Source organism: Vombatus ursinus, unplaced genomic scaffold (assembly GCF_900497805.2).
Source record: "Vombatus ursinus unplaced genomic scaffold, bare-nosed wombat genome assembly UNPS02014813.1, whole genome shotgun sequence".
NCBI lineage: Eukaryota > Metazoa > Chordata > Mammalia > Diprotodontia > Vombatidae > Vombatus > Vombatus ursinus.
The window spans coordinates 16,605,148-16,626,276 of NW_020954591.1; the positions used below are offsets into that span (position 1 = coordinate 16,605,148).

Consider the following 21,129-nt stretch of genomic DNA (forward strand, 5'->3'; position numbering starts at 1 on the left):
TTGAGATACAAACTAATAATAAATTAACTATAGAGAAGAATTAGAAGTAGTTTTCAATCATTTTCCTCTTTGTTTATTGTTTTTGAAAGATTTCATTTAAATGCATTTTTAAAGATTCGGTATTTTCTATACCACTCAGTATTTTCTATAATTTTTTCTTAAAACATTTGAAATTTTCTTTTTGAACCACAAAATGATCTAAGAAATACTATACTGGGGAAGTCCATCCAGCCTAATATTTTGTCTCTTAGAGTGTTACTAGGGACAGTTTTTTTTTTCTTCTGAAGGTATTATAGTTGCCCTGCATGGTATAATCTTCAGAAATTAGGATATAACTCAAATAATGGAAATTTTGATTTTATGCAAATCTTAAAACCTGAAATCATTGTAAAATTTTAAGAATAGTCTTCTTATATTCTTGTAAGAAACTAAGTTTATATTTAAATTATTATTAACTTAGACCGTAATCCATAAAAGGCCTTATTTGGACCTACAATCTTTACTGGATTTCTGTAGAAAACAGATTTTAAATGACTAAAATTTAATCGAACTACATTGTGTTTTATTTCTTCCATATACAGCGTAAAAGAGCAGTGGACCTTAATGTTAAGATCTTGGATTTGAGCAGTGCTTTTATTATGCAAACCCACTTTCCCAACAAAATTGACAAGCACCTCTTACCAGAGCATATCCTCTATAACTTTGCACATGATGGAAATCATGCACTAGTCAGTAGTTTACATGCAGAGTCTTCAGATGATTTGGTATGTATTTTAAAATCACATTTAAGGTTTTTAAGTTGTTTTTAGTCATGGCTGTATCTATGGTTTTTAAAATAATTCAGCAGTGCTATAGGAATATCTTTTAAAAAACTTTAATGTTAGTAAGCCTAGTAATAGAAATAGTCACTAATTGTTACAAAAACCTTAAATGAAGTAAATTACTTTCTTCTTAGGGAAGCATTTATTATTGATGCTACTCATAATGTCTTCTAAGGTATAATAAATAAAAAGTTACCTTTGTTTTGCTTCTAATTTAGATTATCCTTAAAATGAAATCTTTTCCAAAGGAGAAAAATGCAAAAATATTTTTTGAAAAATAATAAAAAATTATGAAAAAGTACTTATTTAAGAAAAAAAACCTTAATTTTTCTAAAGTAAAATCAAAAAGCTTTTATAATCGCAAGTAGTCTTCATGAAAAGTTAAAGGGAATTAGGGAAAGTGGGGAACTTTAGAATAATAAAAAAAATGCAGAAAGTTGGGATTTGGGATCTAAGGTCAGTCATTCTCAATTAGTCTCCCTTTCTCAGCTTTCTTTTCTCTCACTTTACTCCTAGGACATTCTCTCCCTTAACTTCAGTTTGGAAGCTCAAACACTGTATCAGATACTCCACTCTTACTTCCCCTTCCCTGCCTTTTTTTCTTCTCTATGAAATTGAATTTCTATAGCTGTGAACAGTAGCTTTGGTCATCAGTCTGAAGCTGTGAGTCCCAGGCGGTTCTCTGAAACAGAGCAGCTGAAAAAGTGTGAACTGCCAGGAGGGATGTGGGAGTGGGGGGCTAGGAGGAGGAAGAGGATGATTCCTCCTTTGTGGAGGAAGCCCCTCTTACAGCTGCTTCAACCTTAAGGATGCAGGGAAGGGAATGAAAAGGGATGACCTTTGCACTGAGATTCCATCCCAACCTCTAAGGAACTGGGGTAGGGATAATGCAGGTGTCTTGGAGCATGGGGTTCAGTAGGAATTTACTTTCTTTACCTTGCAGCCCCATGTGCTGGGGGGCACCTGGCACAGGTGCCATTTCTGGCAGCTAGTAGTTGTTGCAACTAGGGAGACTATGAGGCTGAAGCTATATGGAACAAAGAATACAATTACAGGCCAAGCTCAGGGTTTATATAAGCCAGATTTGAGGACCAGTATAATAATACCCCATTCTTATGTGACCCAGATTATTATCATAAATAATATTTACTTCATGTGGTATAATCCATTTGTAGCATGTAGTTAAATTAGCATTATAAAGCCAAATGGGAAGCTTAGAGCTATAAAGTAATAGGTAAATTCATTTTTGCATTTAGTGATTTAAGCATTAGAGCTCTGTCTAGGAAATGGTCCATACTTGTTTAAAATCCTGTTTAGGGATGAAATTTCTTTTGAAGTTTATATGAGAAAGTCTGTATTTGCCATTCCTTGAAGATCTTAACATAGGTTGGTTCATTATACAGTGTGTGTCTTCAAATACCTGTTAGTCATTTTATACACCTTTTTGGTAAGGATATGAGTATATCAATCCTCAGGAGCAGATATACAATGATGGCATTTGTCCTTTTTTAATGATTAAATAAAATTTTATGTAATGGAATTGATATTAATTATCATTTACTTTTTGAATTTAGGTACGAGAAGTGGCTTATAAGGTTTTTCTTTACCCCAATCCTGACCAGCTGAACTGTTTAGATGAATTACTTAGCAGTAGAGATCATCTGGCAAAATTAGTAGGCTATCCTACATTTGCACATAGAGCTCTTCAAGGAACAATAGCTAAAAGCCCAGGTGAGAAGTATATTCATCATAAGTTTCTGTAAGTGTGTGTAGGGTGTGTGTATATTTATGTGCATGCGTGCATGTGTGTACATTTTAAGTTCTAGTTTAAGTAGGCATATGGTTTGTAGTTTGGTTTGAGAAAAGGGAGGAAGAATGAGCAGTCTTTCTATTGGGGAATGGATCAAAAAAAAATGTAGTCTGGCTTATGTAAAAATGTATTATTCTAAACCACCTTTCCAAAAGGAAGGTTAGTGTTTGGGAAGGACTAGTGCTTAGGAAAAATTATCTGTTTCAATATTATTTCAGATTCCTTTTAAATTACTTAGATTCTATATTATTTTAGATTTCCTTTTAGATTCCTGTTTTAGATTCCTTGCTATCTTGAGGGCTAACAGTAAGAATGTTAGAGAATAATAGGGTCACATAGCTAGTAAGTGTTATGTGTCTGAGGCCGATTTGAACTCAGGTCCTTCTGAATCCAGGGCCGTTGCTCTATCCACTGCGCCACCTAGCTGCCCCCTAGAATTTAAATTTGTGTTGCTGATATTCTCAAGTTTTTCAGCTTAGAAGACTTGTGGCCTCTTGTAATGTTATAACTAATAACTTTCCTTTCTTACAAACTTTCTTTTCCACAAACAGAAAAGTATAAAAATCTACCCTTCTTCACCCTTTCAAACAGAAAAAAATCAAGAAGTATGGAAGGATAGGTAGGAAAAGTTTCATCCATTTTACAAATGATCATTAAGTGACTTGCCCAGGGTCACATAGCTAGTAAGTGTCAAGTGTTTGTTTGGTCTGAGGCTGGATTTGAAATCAGGTCCTTCTGACTTCAGGGCCGGTGCTCTATCCATAGCGCCACATAGCTGCCCCTCATTTTTCCTCTTTCTCTTATGGTATATCTTCATATGGCTTAGCAAGAAGAAGTGATGGCAGGAAGGGATAAGAGTAAGAAAAGTATGGATAGGTTAGGGAGGATATCTAGAAAAGAGGATGCTGCTGCTGATTATATAAAAAGGTCATGAGGAAGAGATTGTGTTAACTCACTTGCACGGTTTTTGTCTCTTGAATTCCCGTAAAGTTTTGGTTTTGTTTTTTTTTTAACCTCCATCTCTTCCCTGCTCTCAAACCCTGGTTCAGTGCTGTCACACTCTTCTTTTTTTGCCTCTCATCCTAGGCCATCATATCCATTCTCATGTTAGTTCTGTGCTAATCTAAATTTGAAGTCCTACTTTTTTCTCGTATGATTTTAAGCAATTTCGATTCCCTTAATCTTTGGGTAGTATCGGTGGTTATGATCATTATTAAAAGGTTAATAAATTGTAAAATTAGTAGATTAAATTAAATTAATAGATTAGAAGATTAAAAGTTAATAAGATCGTTATTAAAAGTCTAAGTTAGAGAAAACTGTTCACATGCATGTTGATTATAGAAACAAAGGGACTAAAAAGTTAAATTTCAGTTTAACTATGTAAAAAAAACAAGAAAAATTATAATCTATTTGAACTGCTTATCAGTTTTATCTAATTACTATGTAGCTTAGTGTTAATTCTTCATGTCACTAACTGTGGTAGATTAATTTTATGTTATGTTTGGTCACAATTAGTTCTATATAAGTAAGCTAAGTCTTGATCAGTTATTGCTCGTGCAGCATGCTTTCCTGTTCACAGCTTTAAAACTAAACAAAGGTCTATTGCTTCCAACCTGGGCTGAATGCTTTGATTAGGCATTTTTAATGAGGCCCCAAAGACCTTCTACCCAATCCAGCCAACAGTTATTTCCATCATTCCCTGTTTCTTTCTTTCTTCCTGGTCACAAAGTATTATTGGAGGAAGATACAGAATGATGCAGACCTCATCTTCTATAGGTTTATGCTATTCAGTTTCAATTGGGCCCTTGCCGCTGTCTGGTGATCTTTTCTGTTATGTACTTAAGTTTCTTCCTCTTTCCCTCACTGAAAAAGAAAGAAAAACAAATTCCTTTTAACAAATATACATAGCCAGGCAAAACAAATTACCCTGTTAGCCCTGTCCAAAAAAAATTATGTCTCCAATCTGTACACTGAGTCCATCACTTCTCTGTCAGTAGGTATGTAGCGTGCTTCTTCCTGAGTCCTCTGGAGTCATGGTTAGTAACTGCTTTGATCAGGGATCTTAAAGTCTCTTTAGGTTGTTTGTCTTTACGGTGATATTATTGTAAAAAAATTTTCTGCTTCTGCTCACTTTACTCTGTATCAGTCCTGTAAATCTTCCCAGATTTCTCTGAAATCCTCCCCTTCATCATTTTTTACAATAAGATAATATTCCATTATATTCATATACCACAGCTTGTTCAACTATTATCCCTTCCATGGTAGAAATTAATGTAACTTTTCCTTTGAGCACTTAAATGTTAAAAGTTCATTTGGGACAGTATTTTTAGGATTATAGATATAGAAAGCCAGTTGTGCATGAGGAATTCTGTTCTAATGCCAGACAAAGAAGCTCAGGGACCATTTGCTTAATCCTGAATTCCAGTCCTGTTTGCAGTGTCTCATTTAACTTAGATAAAAGATAGTAAAGAGGGAACAATTTAAAATCACATGCAAATATTATCTGGGTAAAAAAAAGATATAATCTTTCTGACAGTTACATATTTTTGCTAAGGCAATATACACAAAAATCCGTTGTAAAAATTGTTAAATTCATATTCAGAATTAAGGATTTCCTATATGAACAGACCACACAGTTGTATAGAAGTGAAGAATATAATGGCTTGTGTTTTCAATACTTAAGAGTGCTATGTAAAACTGTAGTTTATATCAGGCTTTAGTTTTGAATTTTCTAGCTTGTCCTATTTATTTACACGTTATCTCCTCCATTAGTGTGTAAGGTCCTTGAACGCAAGGTCTATTTTCATGTTTTTTCCCTTTCTTTGTATTCCTAGTACTTAGCACAATGCCATAAATGCTTATTGATTAATTGATTCTGATTTTTCTATTCAGGTTTTTGCTTTGTTATTCATAGGGAAATTCACCGCTCCCCCATTTTAGTTTTCAAGAGATCATTCATCTTTCTGCACTAGTTGTGTATAAATCAGACTCTAACTTTTTAATTCCAGGAAGTCATTATTTTCTTTAGAGTTTGCCTATAGCATATTTTAAACATTTTCCCGTCCTCAGTGAAATTATAATAATAGCTGACATTTATATGGTGCTTTAAGGTTTGCAAAATACCTTACATGTATGACATCATTTGAACCGCACAGCTAACATGTTAAGTATAAACTACAGATGTCATTATCTTCATTTTGCACATGAGGAGACTGAGGCTCACAGAGGTTCAGTGACTTGCCCATGGCAATAAGTATTGGAGGTTGGATCAGAACCTAGTTCTGAACTCTCCCATTCCACTTCTTGAAACAAATTAAAAATATAGATTCTTTTGTTTCCCACTGTTTCTACTCAATCTCGAAAAAAAAATTTCTTACGTATTCAAGTTACCCATTTATAAATTTCTTATTCATTCTTACCACCCATAAAGTGGAAGTTTTGATTGTCACAAATATAGTTTATTAATCAAATTCTATTCCTCTAAAAAGATCATTATAATTATCCATATATACTTATTGTGAAGGCAGGGAGTAGTGGCTAGAGAGCCTGCCTTGGAGTTAGAAAGAATTCATTCAAGTCCTTTCTATGATACACACTTGCACGATGTACAGTTCACTTAGTCACTTAGGCCTCTCAGTGCCTCACATAACACTAAGACTTAAGTTGGAGAGGATTGCTAAGTTGTATCTGTGGAAGGAGTTTCCACAATGGAAATTTTCTATGTCGACAAAATAAAGGTTTAGATCCTCCCCCAAGTGACATATTATACATTTGTTGTGTTTAGAGTACTGTGCTATGTTTGGGGATTTTTTTTTTCAAAGCTTTAAGTGATTTTAACATCAGTGGTTGGAGCATAGACTTGTATTACTATGATGTTGAACAGTTTGCCTTGGCCAAAGTTGATCAGTTCTATGAAGACCTATAACATCTTCTAGATATAACATCAAAAAGAGATATCACACTCATCATAGGGGAATAGGATGCTAAAATAAGAAATCAAAAGATAATTGGAATAACAGGCAAGTTGGGCCTTGGAGTACAAAATGAAGCAGGGTGGAGACTAAGAGTTTTGTCAACCTAATGTGCTGGTCAGAGCAGGCACTCTTTTTTGACAACCCAAAAGGAGATTCTACACATGCATATCACCAGAGGGTAAATATAAAAATCAGATTGATTATATACTTTGCAGCCAAATGTGGAGAAGTTCTACATAATCAGCTTAAACAACACCTGGAACTGACTGTGGCTCAGATTCTTATTTCAAAATTCAGAATTTCAAAATTCAGACTTAAATTGAAGAAAGTAAGGAAAACCATCAGACCAGACCTTATAGATATGAAGTGAATAACATTTCTTTTGAATGTGAAGTGGACGTACTGAATGGAGTCAAGTGAATATATCTGGTAGATGGAGTGCCTGAAGAACTGTGGATGAAGATTGACAATATTGTACAGGAGGTAGCATCGAAAACATCCCTAAGAGCACGAGGGCAAAATGTCTGATGAGGCTTTACAAATAGTTGAGGAAAGAAGGAAAGGGAAAGGGAAAGGGAAAGATATAACCAACTGATTGCAGAATTCCAGAGAATAGCAAGGAGAGATAAGAAGGTTTTCTTAAATAAGCAATGCAAAGAAATAGAAGAAAACAATAGAATGGAAAAGACAAGAGATCTGTTCAAGAAAATTAGAGATGTCAAGGAAAAATGGGCATGAAAAAAGACAAAAATGATATTGACTCAATAGAAGTAGAAGAGATTAGGGAGAGGTGGCAAGAATATGCAGGACTATGTAAAAAAGATCTTAATATCACTGATAACTGTTATCAGTCATGTGGTTACTGATCTAGAGTCAGACATCCTAGAAAATGAAGTCAAGCGAGCCTTAGGAAGTACTGCTAACAATAAAGCTAGTGGAGGTGACAGAATTCAACTGAGATATTGAAAATCCTAAAAGATAATGCTGTTCAAGCATCCTAAAGTACTCCATATGCCAGCAAATTTGGAAAACTTAGCAGTGGCTAATGTATTGGAAAAGATCACTTTACATCCCAATCCTAAAGAGAGACAATGCCAAGAGTGTTCAAATTACTCAGCAGTTGTACTAATTTCACATGCCAGGAAGGTTGTGCTTAAGATTCTGCACACTAGACTTTAGTAGTGTGTGAATGGAGAATTACCAGAAGTGCAGGCTGGTTTTCAAAGAGGCAGAAGAAGTAGAGACCAAATTGTCAACATTTGCTGGATTTTGGAGAAAGCAGGGGAGTTCCAGAAAAACATCTACTTCTGCTTCATTGACTTCACTTAAGCCTTTGATTGTGGATCACGACGTAATGTGGCAAGTCTTCAAAGAGATGGCAACGTCAGACCATCTTGTCTCTTGAGGAACCTTTGTGCGGGTCAAGAAGCAACAGTTAGGGAGTACCTCCTGGTGTTCCGTCCCCCCTCCACCCCTATTTTGTTTCCTTTTGTGTGTTGTCTCTCCTTTTAGAATGTAAGCTTATTGAAAGCAGGGAATTGGCTTTCTTTTTTTTGTTATTTGTGTCCCCAGTACTTAGCACAATCTCTGACACATTTATTGATACTCCTTTTTCACAGCAATGATCCAATATCCAACCCATAGCTAGAGGAAATTCACCAATTGGCCAGAAAGTAAGCAAAAGTTGAACAATACTAAATATACAGAATTAGCTAGAAATAACATAAGTTAACAGTAATAATAGTAGTTTATCAATCATGAGAGAGTTATCAGTAATAGCATTCGACTTGAACATCAATTGTAAGTTTAATAACACTGTCTCACATTTGATAACACTGTTGATTAATAGGGATCTATATACACATGTTACATAAGGATACAAGTTATTAAACATGGTAGGTATGGGAGGGAACAAAAAAAAAATAAGAGGAAATTCCAAAAGAAGAGATTTAAAACTAAAACAACATTCAAAACAAAATCCAATTGATAGCTTTACTGAAAAAAAAAAAAGAAAATAGGAAAATAAAAAAAAGAAGCAACAGTTAGAATTGAACATGGAACAAATGACTGGTTTAAGATTGGGAAGGGAGTATGACAAGGCTGAATATTGTCACCTAATTTATTTTACTTACATGCACAGTTGTTCAGTCCTTTCAGTCATATCTAACTCTTTGTGACCCTATTTGGAGTTTCCTTGGCATAGATATTGGAGTGGTTTGCCATTTCCTTCTCAAGCTCATTTTACTGATGAGGAAACTGAGGCAAACATGGTTAAGTGACTTGCCCAGGGTCAAAATTTGAACTCTGGAAGATTTGTCTTCCTGACTACAGGTGCTGTGCTCTATCCATTGTGCCGCCTAGCTGCTGTAATTGGTACAGACCACAAATGCTATAGGAGTTAAAAGCCTGACAGTGAAATTGTCTTTGAAAGACTGTTGAGAAGCCCTTTTGTCCCTGTTCCTGGAGCATCATCTTGATCTGTAGAAATTCATAGTGATCAGCTTATATTAATTTTAATGTATGTTAATCATTTTTCTATAACTAAGTCTATTCTTTTTGTTATTTTTGCAGAGATTGTAACACAGTTCCTTGAGAAATTGTCTAAGAAGCTTTCTGAAAGGTTAGTTTTTACTTCACTTTATAAAATACATTTGTATTTATTATTGTAAAATATTTAATTTATAACAGAAGAAAAAACATGAATTATCTCCTTGGAGTTCTAGTATTGTCATCAAAGCAAACGTGTGGGACATCAACCATGCTGAGAATGTTTCAACGTTCTCAAGTTCATAGTTTCTTTTAGTAACCCATTATGGATATGTTATCATGCAGTTGCCTAAATGTTACTTGGAATTTTGTTTTTGGATTGCCTTACACAGTGTACCTTTTACATGGTAGGTACTCAGTAAATATTTGTAAAATTTAAGCTTTCTTTTTAGCCTATATTTCCTTGTTGTGTTTACTGTTTATTTTGTACAAAAGTATTTCTTTTTATTTGTCCTAAATTTATTTTATTTTATTTTTATTTTTATTTGTCCTAAATCACAGGATCATAGATTCTAAGGATCATAGATTGTAAAGCTAGAAAGGACCTTTGAAGTTATCAAAACCAACCTCACATTTTATCGATGAGAAAACTGAGACCCATGGAAACTAAATCACATAGCTAATACCATCTAAAGCTAAGGTTCTTATGAATCTAAATCCAGGCCTCTATCCCCAACATCAAACTGCCTCTTAAATCACCCTATGTTTAGTTCCCTTTTGTGATTTAGTGAAATATGATGTTATAGATTTTCATAAAATTTAGAATTGGGAAGAACTGTAGAGATTATCTTGTCTAGTTCTCTTATTTTACTGTTGAAACAGACTGAGGTCTGAAAAGGAAGTGATTTGTCCAAGGTCATTTTGATAACAATACCTTATAACCTTCTTATTTATAGGCAGAATAGTCATAATCTTTTTTAATATGTTCACATATGACAGCTTCCTCATCCCTTTGATCAAGTTAGTTATTCTTTATAGGACAATGACTACTCTCAGTATATCTTTCTTGAGAAACTCTGAATCCATGTTTGGGTGCATTAAGGTATTATCATAGAGAAAGATAATGTTTTCTTTTTTATTTTTAATGATATTCAGCATATTACTCTCCTTTTGGTGAGAGCAGCACATTAGAACAGTTTCTTTGTGACTTCTCAGTCCCTTTACTGGGTTATAATTGAGAGCTTAGAGCAGGCCTGCACAACCTGTGGCCTGTGGGCCTCTTACAGCCTGTGGGCTGCTTGTAGCACATCAAAGGATTTTGGGCAGCCTGTGACGATGTTTTTCGCGGGTGCCCAAAATCCTTTGGCAGGTGACAGGTTGTGCAGGTCTGGATTAGAGCCTCTTATCTTATAATTTGGATTACTTTCCCTGAAGTAGTAATATTACCTTATATTAATCCATACTGGAGCTCTTTCTGATACAGTGACGAGTTTGTGTTAATTTTGCTTTCATTTAAAAACTTGTCCTATTTTAGTTTATTAATGACTATTTTTTTCTAATAATGCTTATGTATAGCTATAGATTATAATTTAGCTAGACACTTTATAATTTGTAGTTATATTTGAGAGAGTCATCTGTGATTCTTATGGTACTTAGAATTTCAAAATGTTGAGCATTCTTAACCATTGCACATTTGAAATCCTTCTGGTGATTTAAGAGGAAAAAATCATAGCTTAATTTCTAAATTATTATCCTTTTTTGTCATAGCATTTGAATTTCGTCAGTTAAAATTTATTTTAAAAATGTTCTTGGTCTCAGCCTTTTTAGGTAGAGCAAAAAGCAGTACTATACAGATAACTTATCTGTAGTTTCATATTTTTGTAATTCTTATTTTAATGTTCATGCTTTTACACAGGATCACTCCAAAAAGATGATTTTTAGGGAATGAAGAATAGGAGAGAATGGAGAAGAATTTGCCTGGGTATTTTAATTTGTAGTGAGTTCAGTCTTTGAGTATTTGAAAGTAATTGCAACAGGGTAGTTTCCTTGGTCAAGCAGTTACTTAAATCTTATCCCAACAATTACTAATGGTAAAACTACCTTACAGGACTGTAAAAGATTTTGAGATGATGAAAGGAATGAAAATGAAGCTAAATCCTCTAAATTCGGTAAGTTTTTTTTTTTTTGTTGGTTTTTTTGATATTTGAGTTTGGTGATTATTAAAGTTTCTGAAAGGATGTGATCTAGGTGCCTCTATCCATGGCATTTTAAAAATCTATTTTTATATATCTTTATATCTTTTATTTTTGCAATTTTTACAAAATTTTGTTTTGTTCTTTATTTCTTTGTAAAGCATTTTGTAATTGAGTCTGTGTAAGTAATGAATTTGCTTGGTAGATTGGCTCCCAAATATTTTCCTTCTGATGAAATTACACAGAATTCTAGCTCTTGGGAATGGAACATACATATACTTCAAAGATTACCTCTCTAGGAATGGTTTTTTTTTTCTCCTTTGGAAACTTTTTAGCTTAGTTCATTCAGATTTGAATGCATTCAAGCACATTTATTTGCCACTGAAAGTAGGTCATTAATTGTAAGATATGTGTAGCTTCTTCTGAATATTCTCAAATATGGCTGTGCTTCCAGTACCAGAAAATAATGATTTATTTCAAGCCTATCCCCTGAATCAAGGTTGGTAGAATGTGCCCGGGTTTTCTTCAAACACGTAGAGATCTTAATGAGATAAGGCCATGAGGTCCCTGCTGCCACATTATGATCCCATTGTATCTCATAATACTTTCAGGAAAATTGAATTGCTTTTAAATATATTTTTTTCTTTAGCTATTTATAAGGATTGATAAAGATGACCAATGATATTAAAATGAGTAGATTCAGTTTCTGTCCTATGTATAGTTTATATAAAATTTGTGTGTAACAAGTATGTGTTCCTATTATAAATTTCCTAAGTTTAGTCACATAATCTATTGGGAAGCATTTATAAAGTGCTTGTTAAATGGCAGGAATACAAACACAAAATTAAACTGTCCCTACCCTCAAAGGGCAGACAGGGGACATACAAAGTGATTGCAAATTCTGGTTGGGAGGGTCCTGGCTCCTGGGGACATTGGGAAAGGCTTCCTGTAAGAGAGGTTACTCTAACAGATTTTTGAAGGAAACAAGGGATTCCAAGAGGCAGAAGTAAAGTAGAAGTGCCTTCCAGGCTTGGGGGACAGGTAGCACAGAGGCAAGGGAGATAGGAGGGAGAGAGTAAGAAGGCTGGTGTGGGAGGGCTGAAGGGGAAAGGGGAGTGATAGAGCTTAAGCTTTCGAAGGTAGATTAGGGGCAGATGATGAGAGGCTTTAAGAGCTAAACAGATGAGCTTTAATTTGGTCCTAAAGATGATAGGGAGGTTTGGAGTTTATGAGTGTGGTAGTGACGTGGTTAGACCTGTGTTATTTATGAATGTCTGTGGCATCTTATATATAGAATAGATGGGAGTGGGGAGGTAGGAAAAAACATTTTAGAGGCTATTGCAATAGTCTAGGTAAGAAGTAATGAGAAGATGCACCAGGATAGTTTATGTGTGAATCATGAGAAGGCAAGTGTAGTTGAAAAATGTTGTGAGATAAAAATGACAAGATTTGATTATAGCTAGTAATTATGTAACACTTTAAGGTTTGCAAAGCTCCTACAAATATTATCTCATTTATATCTTCACTGTAACCCTGGAAAATAGGGGCTATTATTATCATCCCCAATTTACAGTTGAGGAAACTGAGGCAGAAAGAAGTCAAATGCCTTGCCCAAGGTCATCCAGATAAATGTGTGTCTGAGGCTTGATTTGAACTCAGGTCTTCCTGACTCCACTGCACACCATGAGCTAATTCATATTTGGCAGCTGATTGAATATATGGAGTGAAGGATAATGCCAAGGATGCAAACCTAGATTGTTGGTTTGTGTGCTCTTACCTTTGCTAGAAGTAGAGATGCTAAGAAGTGGGGGTTCCCTCCTAAGTTTGGGGAAGAGGTAATGAGTTAAGTTATTGAAGATGCAAATAATAAAAGTTTCTGATTTTCTCCCAGTATTGAAAAGTTGAATCTTTTTATTGTAGACACTGATGCCTTGGGATCATCCTTATTACAGTGGTACCATTCGAGCAGAGAGGTAGGTTTTCAGAATTTACAGCAATATCATGAAATGGAATAAACACTACTTACTGTTCAGTCATATATGCCTGTGTGGAAGATCAAAACTGGCATGGTGGTTCGGTCTGGTTTTTTTTTTTTTTTCGTCATTGTATTATGAAGAAAATATTTTATATACCTTAAAACACAACATAAATGTGAGTTACTGTTACTTATTTGTAAGCCTGAATGTAATAGGGACCACAGTAGAAATTCATATTTCAGTTTATCTATCAGGATAGATGACATTTATGTTCTCCACTCATCCTCCACATGGGCTATACTCTGTTCTGGACACCTTTCTGTAGGCCCCTTGACATCATATGGATAGACTTGTATGATTTGGTCTACCCAGTGGTTGTCCTCCACTCTTGCTATGGGGCTTATCCTGTTTCTGCTCATCTATGTCTCTGATGTTGTCTTTTAAGCTGCCTCATCGGTGCAGGCCTTGTTAGTTATATTCTAGCTTATTCATGCCTACCACAAGCCTCTCTGTTAACCATTTTGCATGATCCACACCTGTTCGATGATTCCTGGCCATATAGTCTCATCAGAATAGTACTGGTATTTTAAAAAAAAAAAAGGAACTATAAAAATGAAGTATTTTTAGTTTTTGTGACAAATAGCAAAAGACTATCTCCTTTGTTTCAGGGAGAAGCTTGGAATCATTTAAAGTGCTGTACAATTTCCCAGAGGCAATCCAGTTTTCTTCCTACCCAATTTTGAACTGTTTTTCAATGTATATTTGCATTGCCTATCCAGGATTGGTGGAACAAATGTTGCAGCATTTGGGCATTTCTGTTATCCAATTCTGGCCCTAGTTTTTCATTGTCTTTCTTCAGTGTCTGTCCAAGCACATATATTGGTGAACCTGTGGGTATTTGAAAGAGAGGGTATCAAACTTTTAGTAAAATTTTTGGACCTTTTGCCCCTGAAAAAGTACTTAAGAAAATAACGGTAACTACTGTAACATGGGCTTGTTCTCCCATTTCTATGAAATTTGCGTAAGATTAATCTAGAAACACTGAAGACATTTGATGAGAATATGAAAAGGAAATAGGCTTTTGTAAACAATATTTCATAACATAATCATATCTTTACAATAAAAACAATTGACTGAAAGGTACAAAGACTACAAGATTCCATTGGACTTGTTTTTTTGCCTACAAAGAAGTTTTTCTTTTGTTTGAGCAAAATACTTTCTTAAAGGATCTTCTCCAATAAGATAACTTCCATACTCTGTCAGATCATGTAAGACTGTTTGGAAGATCTGACAACAGAGGGAATTTCTTTCTACTCTTTTTTGATAATTTATTTCCAGAGAGGCATAGAGAAGTATGCCTACCAAAGGTGTTTCCACTATCCTAGAAAATGTCTCACATGAAGTCCTAATGGGAAGAGATGAAGTTATCTAGTTGCTCTTGTTTTTTGACATTGTGGTTATCACATGAAATTTTAAAATGTTGAAGAGCCTCTTAAATGAAATTCATAGTAACTCAGGAGAATGGTTAGTAGGCTAGACTAGATTGGAGCAAGAAGACCTGGATTCAGATCATTGCCCTGCCATTTAATAGTAGTGTGTGGTCTTAGACAGTACATTTAACTTCTCAGTTTCCTTATCTGTGAAATTAAGGGATTAGATGAGGTTACCTTTAAATTTATGATTCTATGGACTAAATATCTCTGTATGGGAAACCAAGTCAAGGAAGAAGATCCATTTTTCAAATTATTGTATGCTTTTGATTGACAGCCTATAGCAGATGTATCAAAAATTTGTGTAACAGAGGATTAAAGTTCAGAGGCTGGAAAGAGTAGTACCTTTGCTAAATGCTGGTTTGTTTTAATGTTTGTTTGACATTTGTGTGACAACACAGATTCTTAGTGAAATCAGTATGGAAACAAGATTTTTTTAAACCATATTGCCCCTCCAAAATTTCACTCATGAGAGTATTTTATATGATGCTGTTTTGCTATATTTTTTTCTTTATTCCTTTTGCATTTGTCATGAAGAGTGAAAAGACTTCCTTTTTCAGAGTGCTTTTTAAAAAATTGGACAGTAGGTGGTGTTCTGAGATCATGTCTTGAATAGATCATTTACTCAGTTAATTGACATTCCTTTTGCTATTTGCTATCTCCATTATGTCATTGTTCTGAAAAATCCAAATCTAATTCCAAGCTTGCTTCTCTCAATAGTAGCATTGTTTAACTTTAAAATAATAATATGTCAGTCAAATTTTTTGTACTCGGGGCATAAGTTCAAATTGTCTAAGTATCTTTATACATATACATTTACCAGAAAACCCTGAGGACAAATATCTTTGTGTGTTTTTTATGTCTTATTTGGAAAAGTAATTATAGAAGATATTTAGACAATTTAGTGATGATAAATACAGCATTCTGAATACATTATAACTCTAAGAAGTTATTTAGCATGTATGTTTTGTTCAAACAGCTTTGATCCAGGGTGTAGTATACAAGTTTTTATAGACAGTGGCACTTTAAGTAGTTATAAAACTACTGGACAGTCTATAATAGGGTAGAAAGTAATTGTGATTTCTGTTAGAGAAAGTTTCTGTTGCCTTTATGACTTTTTAAAAAACATTCATTATAATAAAACAAAAATTATAACTGTAATTAAAACTAATCATAGGTTGGATATGTTTGTTTTCTACATCAGGGGCTAATGTGGTATAGTGACTCTGACCTTGGAAGGCCTAAGTTTAAGTCCTATCTCTGACACACACTGTATGACCATGGACTAGAAACTTAAGCTTTAGTACCCCAGGCAGTTCTCTTAAGACTATAAATTACAAACCAGTTGCTAAAGTGCTCTCAACTTTTAAGAGCTGCCCTCCTATTATGCCTCATTTGAAGTTTTGCACAGTATCCTTAAACTCATTTATTAAATGTTGCTTTCCCCCCATCCCCCACAATGCATATTCCCTAAGTAAGAGTTTAGTAAATGTTTAGCTCTTTACATTTTCTTCATAGAGTAGGTATTTAATCAGTTATTGAATTTAATTAAATTGAGTCTTATCTTAATGCTATGGTGAAATCTAAATATGTTATGACTTGTACTTAAAATTTTTTTTCACTTTTTGATACATTTAACCATGAATCCATATTTACAGCTTGTTTTTTAAAGTGTATGTTACACTTGATATGATAGTACCAATACTCACTTGTTTCTGAACTTCTTTCTGCCCTCTGTATATTTTTCAGATGTTTTGTTGATGCTTTTTCCCTTATTTTCTTATATCATTATCAATTATAGTAATCTGTTTCATACATTACATTGAGCATTTAATTATAGAGAGGCAGATTGTAGTAGATAGAGCATTGGATTTGGAGCTAGGAAAACCTAATTTTGAATCTTTTCTTAAACACCAGCTGGTTGACCATGGTCAATTAACTTAATTCTTTGGGCTTGAATTACATCATCTGTACAACAAAGGGGTTGGATTCATGGTCTCTGGGGTGACTTCAAGCTCTAAATCTATTATCTTTGGATCCTATGATATTCTGCCTTATATTATTGGTCACTGCTGTGAAATGTGTATTAGCTCTGTCTCCCAAACTAGATTTTCAGCTGGAAGGCAGAGTTTTTGACTTATATTTCTCTTTTCTAAAAGGTGCCTATCATGGTACTAAGCATGTAGTAAATATTCCATAAGAATTTGCTGATTAGTGATGACCTGAGAGGCCTTGGTCTTGTGGTCAAGAGAATTGGGATTGAGTCCCAGCTTTACTCATTGTTACCTGGATGAATGTGGGCAAGTCATTGATGTTTTGGAACCTCAGTTTTCTACTATACAAAATGGGCTACTTAATACTTGTATTACTACCTCGAAGTATTATTAAGCACTTCATAACTGACTTATATTCTGTATATTTCTTTGAAGTTGTATCTAAGTTGAATCAATACAAATTGTCTTTTAAATGCATGAGGGAAATTTTGTATTTTAAAGCAATCCTTTTACTGAATGCTTTTTAAAAGGAAATAATCAACTCTTAACTTGTCATTTTTCTAAATCGAAATTTTCATCTGTTAAAATAGTTGAAAGTAAATTGTATCTTTAGAGCCCTTTACAGTTTTGAAATTTTAGAAGGAAAAAGCTGATACCTCTCTTATAGGTACTCTGCATTGTAAGGAACAGTATGCACTAGAATAACTCTGCACTCAGACCTGAACTGAGGTTTGGTATATGTAAATAAAAGAATAAATAAATAAATTCTTCCTAGGGTTTGTATAAAGCTGGGGTTTCATAATATACCTCAGGAAGTTTAAAACTAGAATGATTAAGTTTGATTGGGGAGAGGTCATTAAATAATACTGATTGACATCTTGGAAGGTATTGATAGTAGAGAAGAAAAAAATACAAAGTAAATTAGTTTGATTGGGGAGGGTGGGTACATTGCTGAAACAAAATAAAAACTTTTGTATCCCCTTTAGATTTATCTACTCCTAGGTAAAGACTGAAATGTGCTTTCTGACAAGTAATGAAAAATAAAAGGGGCTTTTCTTGATTTGATCTTTTCTTTTGTTTAACCCAGAGGACCTTTCCTGCCTTTAAGTTAAGTATTTCAACTGTCTTTCAAGTTTCTTGAGTGCTTATTTAAAAATGGGAAAGAATTTATTTTCATTAGAAAAAGAACAGGTAGTTTTACATAGAATTGACAAAAGTGTAGACTCTTATAATATATGAAAATGATCTAATCAGTAGCTGAAAGTAAGAATTTTAAAGTGATTAAATGTTCCTTTCACTTCTTGATATTAGATCTTTTGTGACAGCAGAATTTACCCTTTAAGTTACAAAAATTGTAATGTAGCAGAATTGGTATTTAAAAGTTTAATATTATTTTTAAATAAAATATTGTTATGGAAATTATTATTTTACTTAGATTTATTTTAAATTGTATAGGCCTAGAAAAATTACAAATGTATATGTGAGCTGTAAGACATTAATACCTGGTGATGTTGTTGGGAAAGTAGACAATGGGAAGACAGGGACAATTATATTGGAAGATAGGTTCTGGATTAAGAAATGGAAGTGGCTGTGGATTATTCTGAATGAGTGAATGAATGAATGAAAAGGTTTTCTTTTTAACTTTTTTTTTGGTGAGGCAGTCGGGGTTAAGTGACTTGCTCAGGGTCACACAGCTAGTAAGTGTCAAGTGTCTGAGGCTGGATTTGAACTCAGGTCCTCCTGACTCCAGGGCAGGTGCTCTATCTACTGCGTCACCTAGCTGCCCCTATAAAAAGGTTTTATTAAGCTTTTACTGTGTGCCCAGCACTGTCCTTGTTCTTAAGGAAGTTACATTTTAATAGGGGAAGGCAACATATAGAGGGGAGTGGTGGCCAGAAAGAAATGTTTTGGTTTGGAAAGTCCACCAACAGGATGTGTGGAGTTGTCAGAAATAGATTGACAGACCCTTTTTAGCAGTGGTGGCTGTATTAATTTGATTATGGTTCCAGAGCTAGAAGGGGCTAGGAAGTGGGCCTGGAAGATACTCCCATTGTGGGGATGAGAATATAATTGAGATGTAAATTGAAATCTGATAGCTGTCTTATAGGTGCTTCGTGTTCTAACAGAAGAGAGGTCCGAGAGCATCATTCTACACTCAATAATGTAACATGACTTGAATGGGGAGATCCTTGATACAGTGATAGTTCTGCCACAAAGCACAGTAAGATGAAATTGATTATTTCTTAATGACTAGTGCATGAGAGAAATTTCAGACTCAGCTATCCTTATAGTCAGTCAACAACTAGTTTTAAGCAATGACACTTGCTTAATTAATTAAGCAATTAATTAATTTAATTGCTGTCAGTAAGTTTTCTCTTGAAACACTTTTTTATATTGTTAGCTACTTTATGAAATTTTAATAATCATTGACCTTGTTTGATCTTAGTAAATTTATTATTTAAAAGGCTAACATATTTTTATGCCTTTAATTTCTTAGTACATCCTGATTTTCATGGATAAAGTTGATTTTAGTGGACATTAATGCTTTTAGGAAAGCTAAAGGCCTTACTAACATATTGATATTTTGTGAACAGATGTCATTCTTGAATGCATTTATATTCATGATCATTTTATGTTCTGTTTCCTTTTTTATGCTAGTTTTCATTATTTAGTTTTGCTTGGAATGAATTTCAATAGACTCTGAATTTTATCTGCTTTTCTATTACATGCTATCAGTGCATTAGCAGAAAATTTTCATTAAGTTCAATGTTGTCTCTACATTGGTAAAATAATAACTCTTAAGTTTGGGTTGCATCATACACATATGGAATAGAGCTACTGTGCATGTGAAATCATTCAAAATAAAAAAAACAAAACTTTTCCCTGTTCTCAAGGTACCTCCAGAGGAAATAATTATAGCCATCATAGAATGACTAACCTCTGGCTTCTGTGGCGGATTTAAGAGTATTGTTTGATCTATGGTGTTGAATGTTGCTGAATTTATAATGGATATACAGAGAGTCAGACTGTCTGGCTGTTTTAAGCAGTCCTTATGGGATCCTCTATCTATTCTTGATGCAATCACCATAGTACAGGGTCTGGACCTCAGTTTTAATATTTTCTAGAGCTCAATTTTATCTTTTTTTGCATAAGGGTAATCAAGTTCTGAGAAAGTGTTTTGTCCTGTGTATTTACAAATCATGATGCAAATTTATTTATAATTGGAAATAGGTGTCAATTCTTACAAAAGTAGAAAGTCAGTCATAGAAATTTGCTATGGCACATTGTTTTATGTGCAGTAGACCTTCTAGATTCTCCCTCTACTACTGTCACTCAGTAATATCTCCTCTTTTGAGGTTCATTCAGTCTGCATCCCCAAATCATGGTCTATAGCTGTTATCCACCTGGCCACTCTCAGCCCTTCCTCAGTTAACTGCAGTGCTTGCTTTGCAGTCTTTCTTTCCTCCCCAGCTTCTGCCCTTGTACTTGGGGACTTTGATATACATATTGATACTTCCTCAAACACCCCAACTTCCGTGACCTCTGTTCTACCTCAGCTATGTGCGTGGATGATCATACCCTTGTTCGTGCCATTCACAAGTATTACATTTCCATGAAATCCAAAATTCCTTTATCTGATCATAATCCATTTTCATAACACCTTTCTCTCTGCCTTATAACCCCTAAGCCTATTTATCCTTTCTGTCACCTTCAGTCTTTTCACATCTCAGTTCTTTTCTAGGTGAACATCCCTGTACTGGCTACATTCTTCTTCTTTCCCCATCTTAACTACTTGGTGAATTCAGTTCTCCATTGTCACCTTCTCAAGTCCCTTGCCCCAAATGCTATCACTGATCTTGCCCTGCTAAGCTCCAGCCTTGGATTACTCCCACCATCTCTTACCTTTGCTCCTACTCATGTACTGCTGAACAAAGCAGGAGAAAATCACGAATCCTTGTTAATTGGATCCACCATGGATTTATGTTACGTAATCTCAACTGGACCCGCAAGGCAGTTCTCTTACACCTCTCTAATCTATTTGGTATCTCACTAAATGCAGTGGCTTTTCAGTCAGGCAATCAACACACATTTATTAAGCATTTACTGTGTGCTAGGCACTTTTCTAAGCATTGGGAGTACAAGTAAAGGTAGAAAGATAGTCATTGCCCTCAAGAAGCTTACATTCTAATGGGAGAAGACTATAAAAGGAAGCTAAAAGGGGGAGAGAAGGGTGACAAAGGTACTAGGCTGGCCTGGGTACAATTTTCACGTGGAGGGTTTAGGGAGGGCCATCCAATCAGAAAGAGAGGCCACAAAGGCAGAGTAGAGAGTACTTCCAATGTGTGAATTCCAGGCCAGGATTGATTTTCAGGATGAAGAGGTTT

General features: G+C 34.6%; 1 protein-coding gene across 1 annotated transcript in view; it reads left to right on the top strand.

Moving 5' to 3' along the window:
• Positions 1-21,129, top strand: part of MIPEP (mitochondrial intermediate peptidase) — a 171,424-nt gene that overhangs the window by 25,256 nt on the left and 125,039 nt on the right. Inside the window, exons 6-10 of the mRNA XM_027835130.1 lie at positions 582-764; positions 2,396-2,552; positions 9,177-9,225; positions 11,200-11,260; positions 13,205-13,257. Coding sequence (XP_027690931.1) covers positions 582-764; positions 2,396-2,552; positions 9,177-9,225; positions 11,200-11,260; positions 13,205-13,257 — 503 coding nt within the window. The remainder of the gene's footprint in view (positions 1-581; positions 765-2,395; positions 2,553-9,176; positions 9,226-11,199; positions 11,261-13,204; positions 13,258-21,129) is intronic.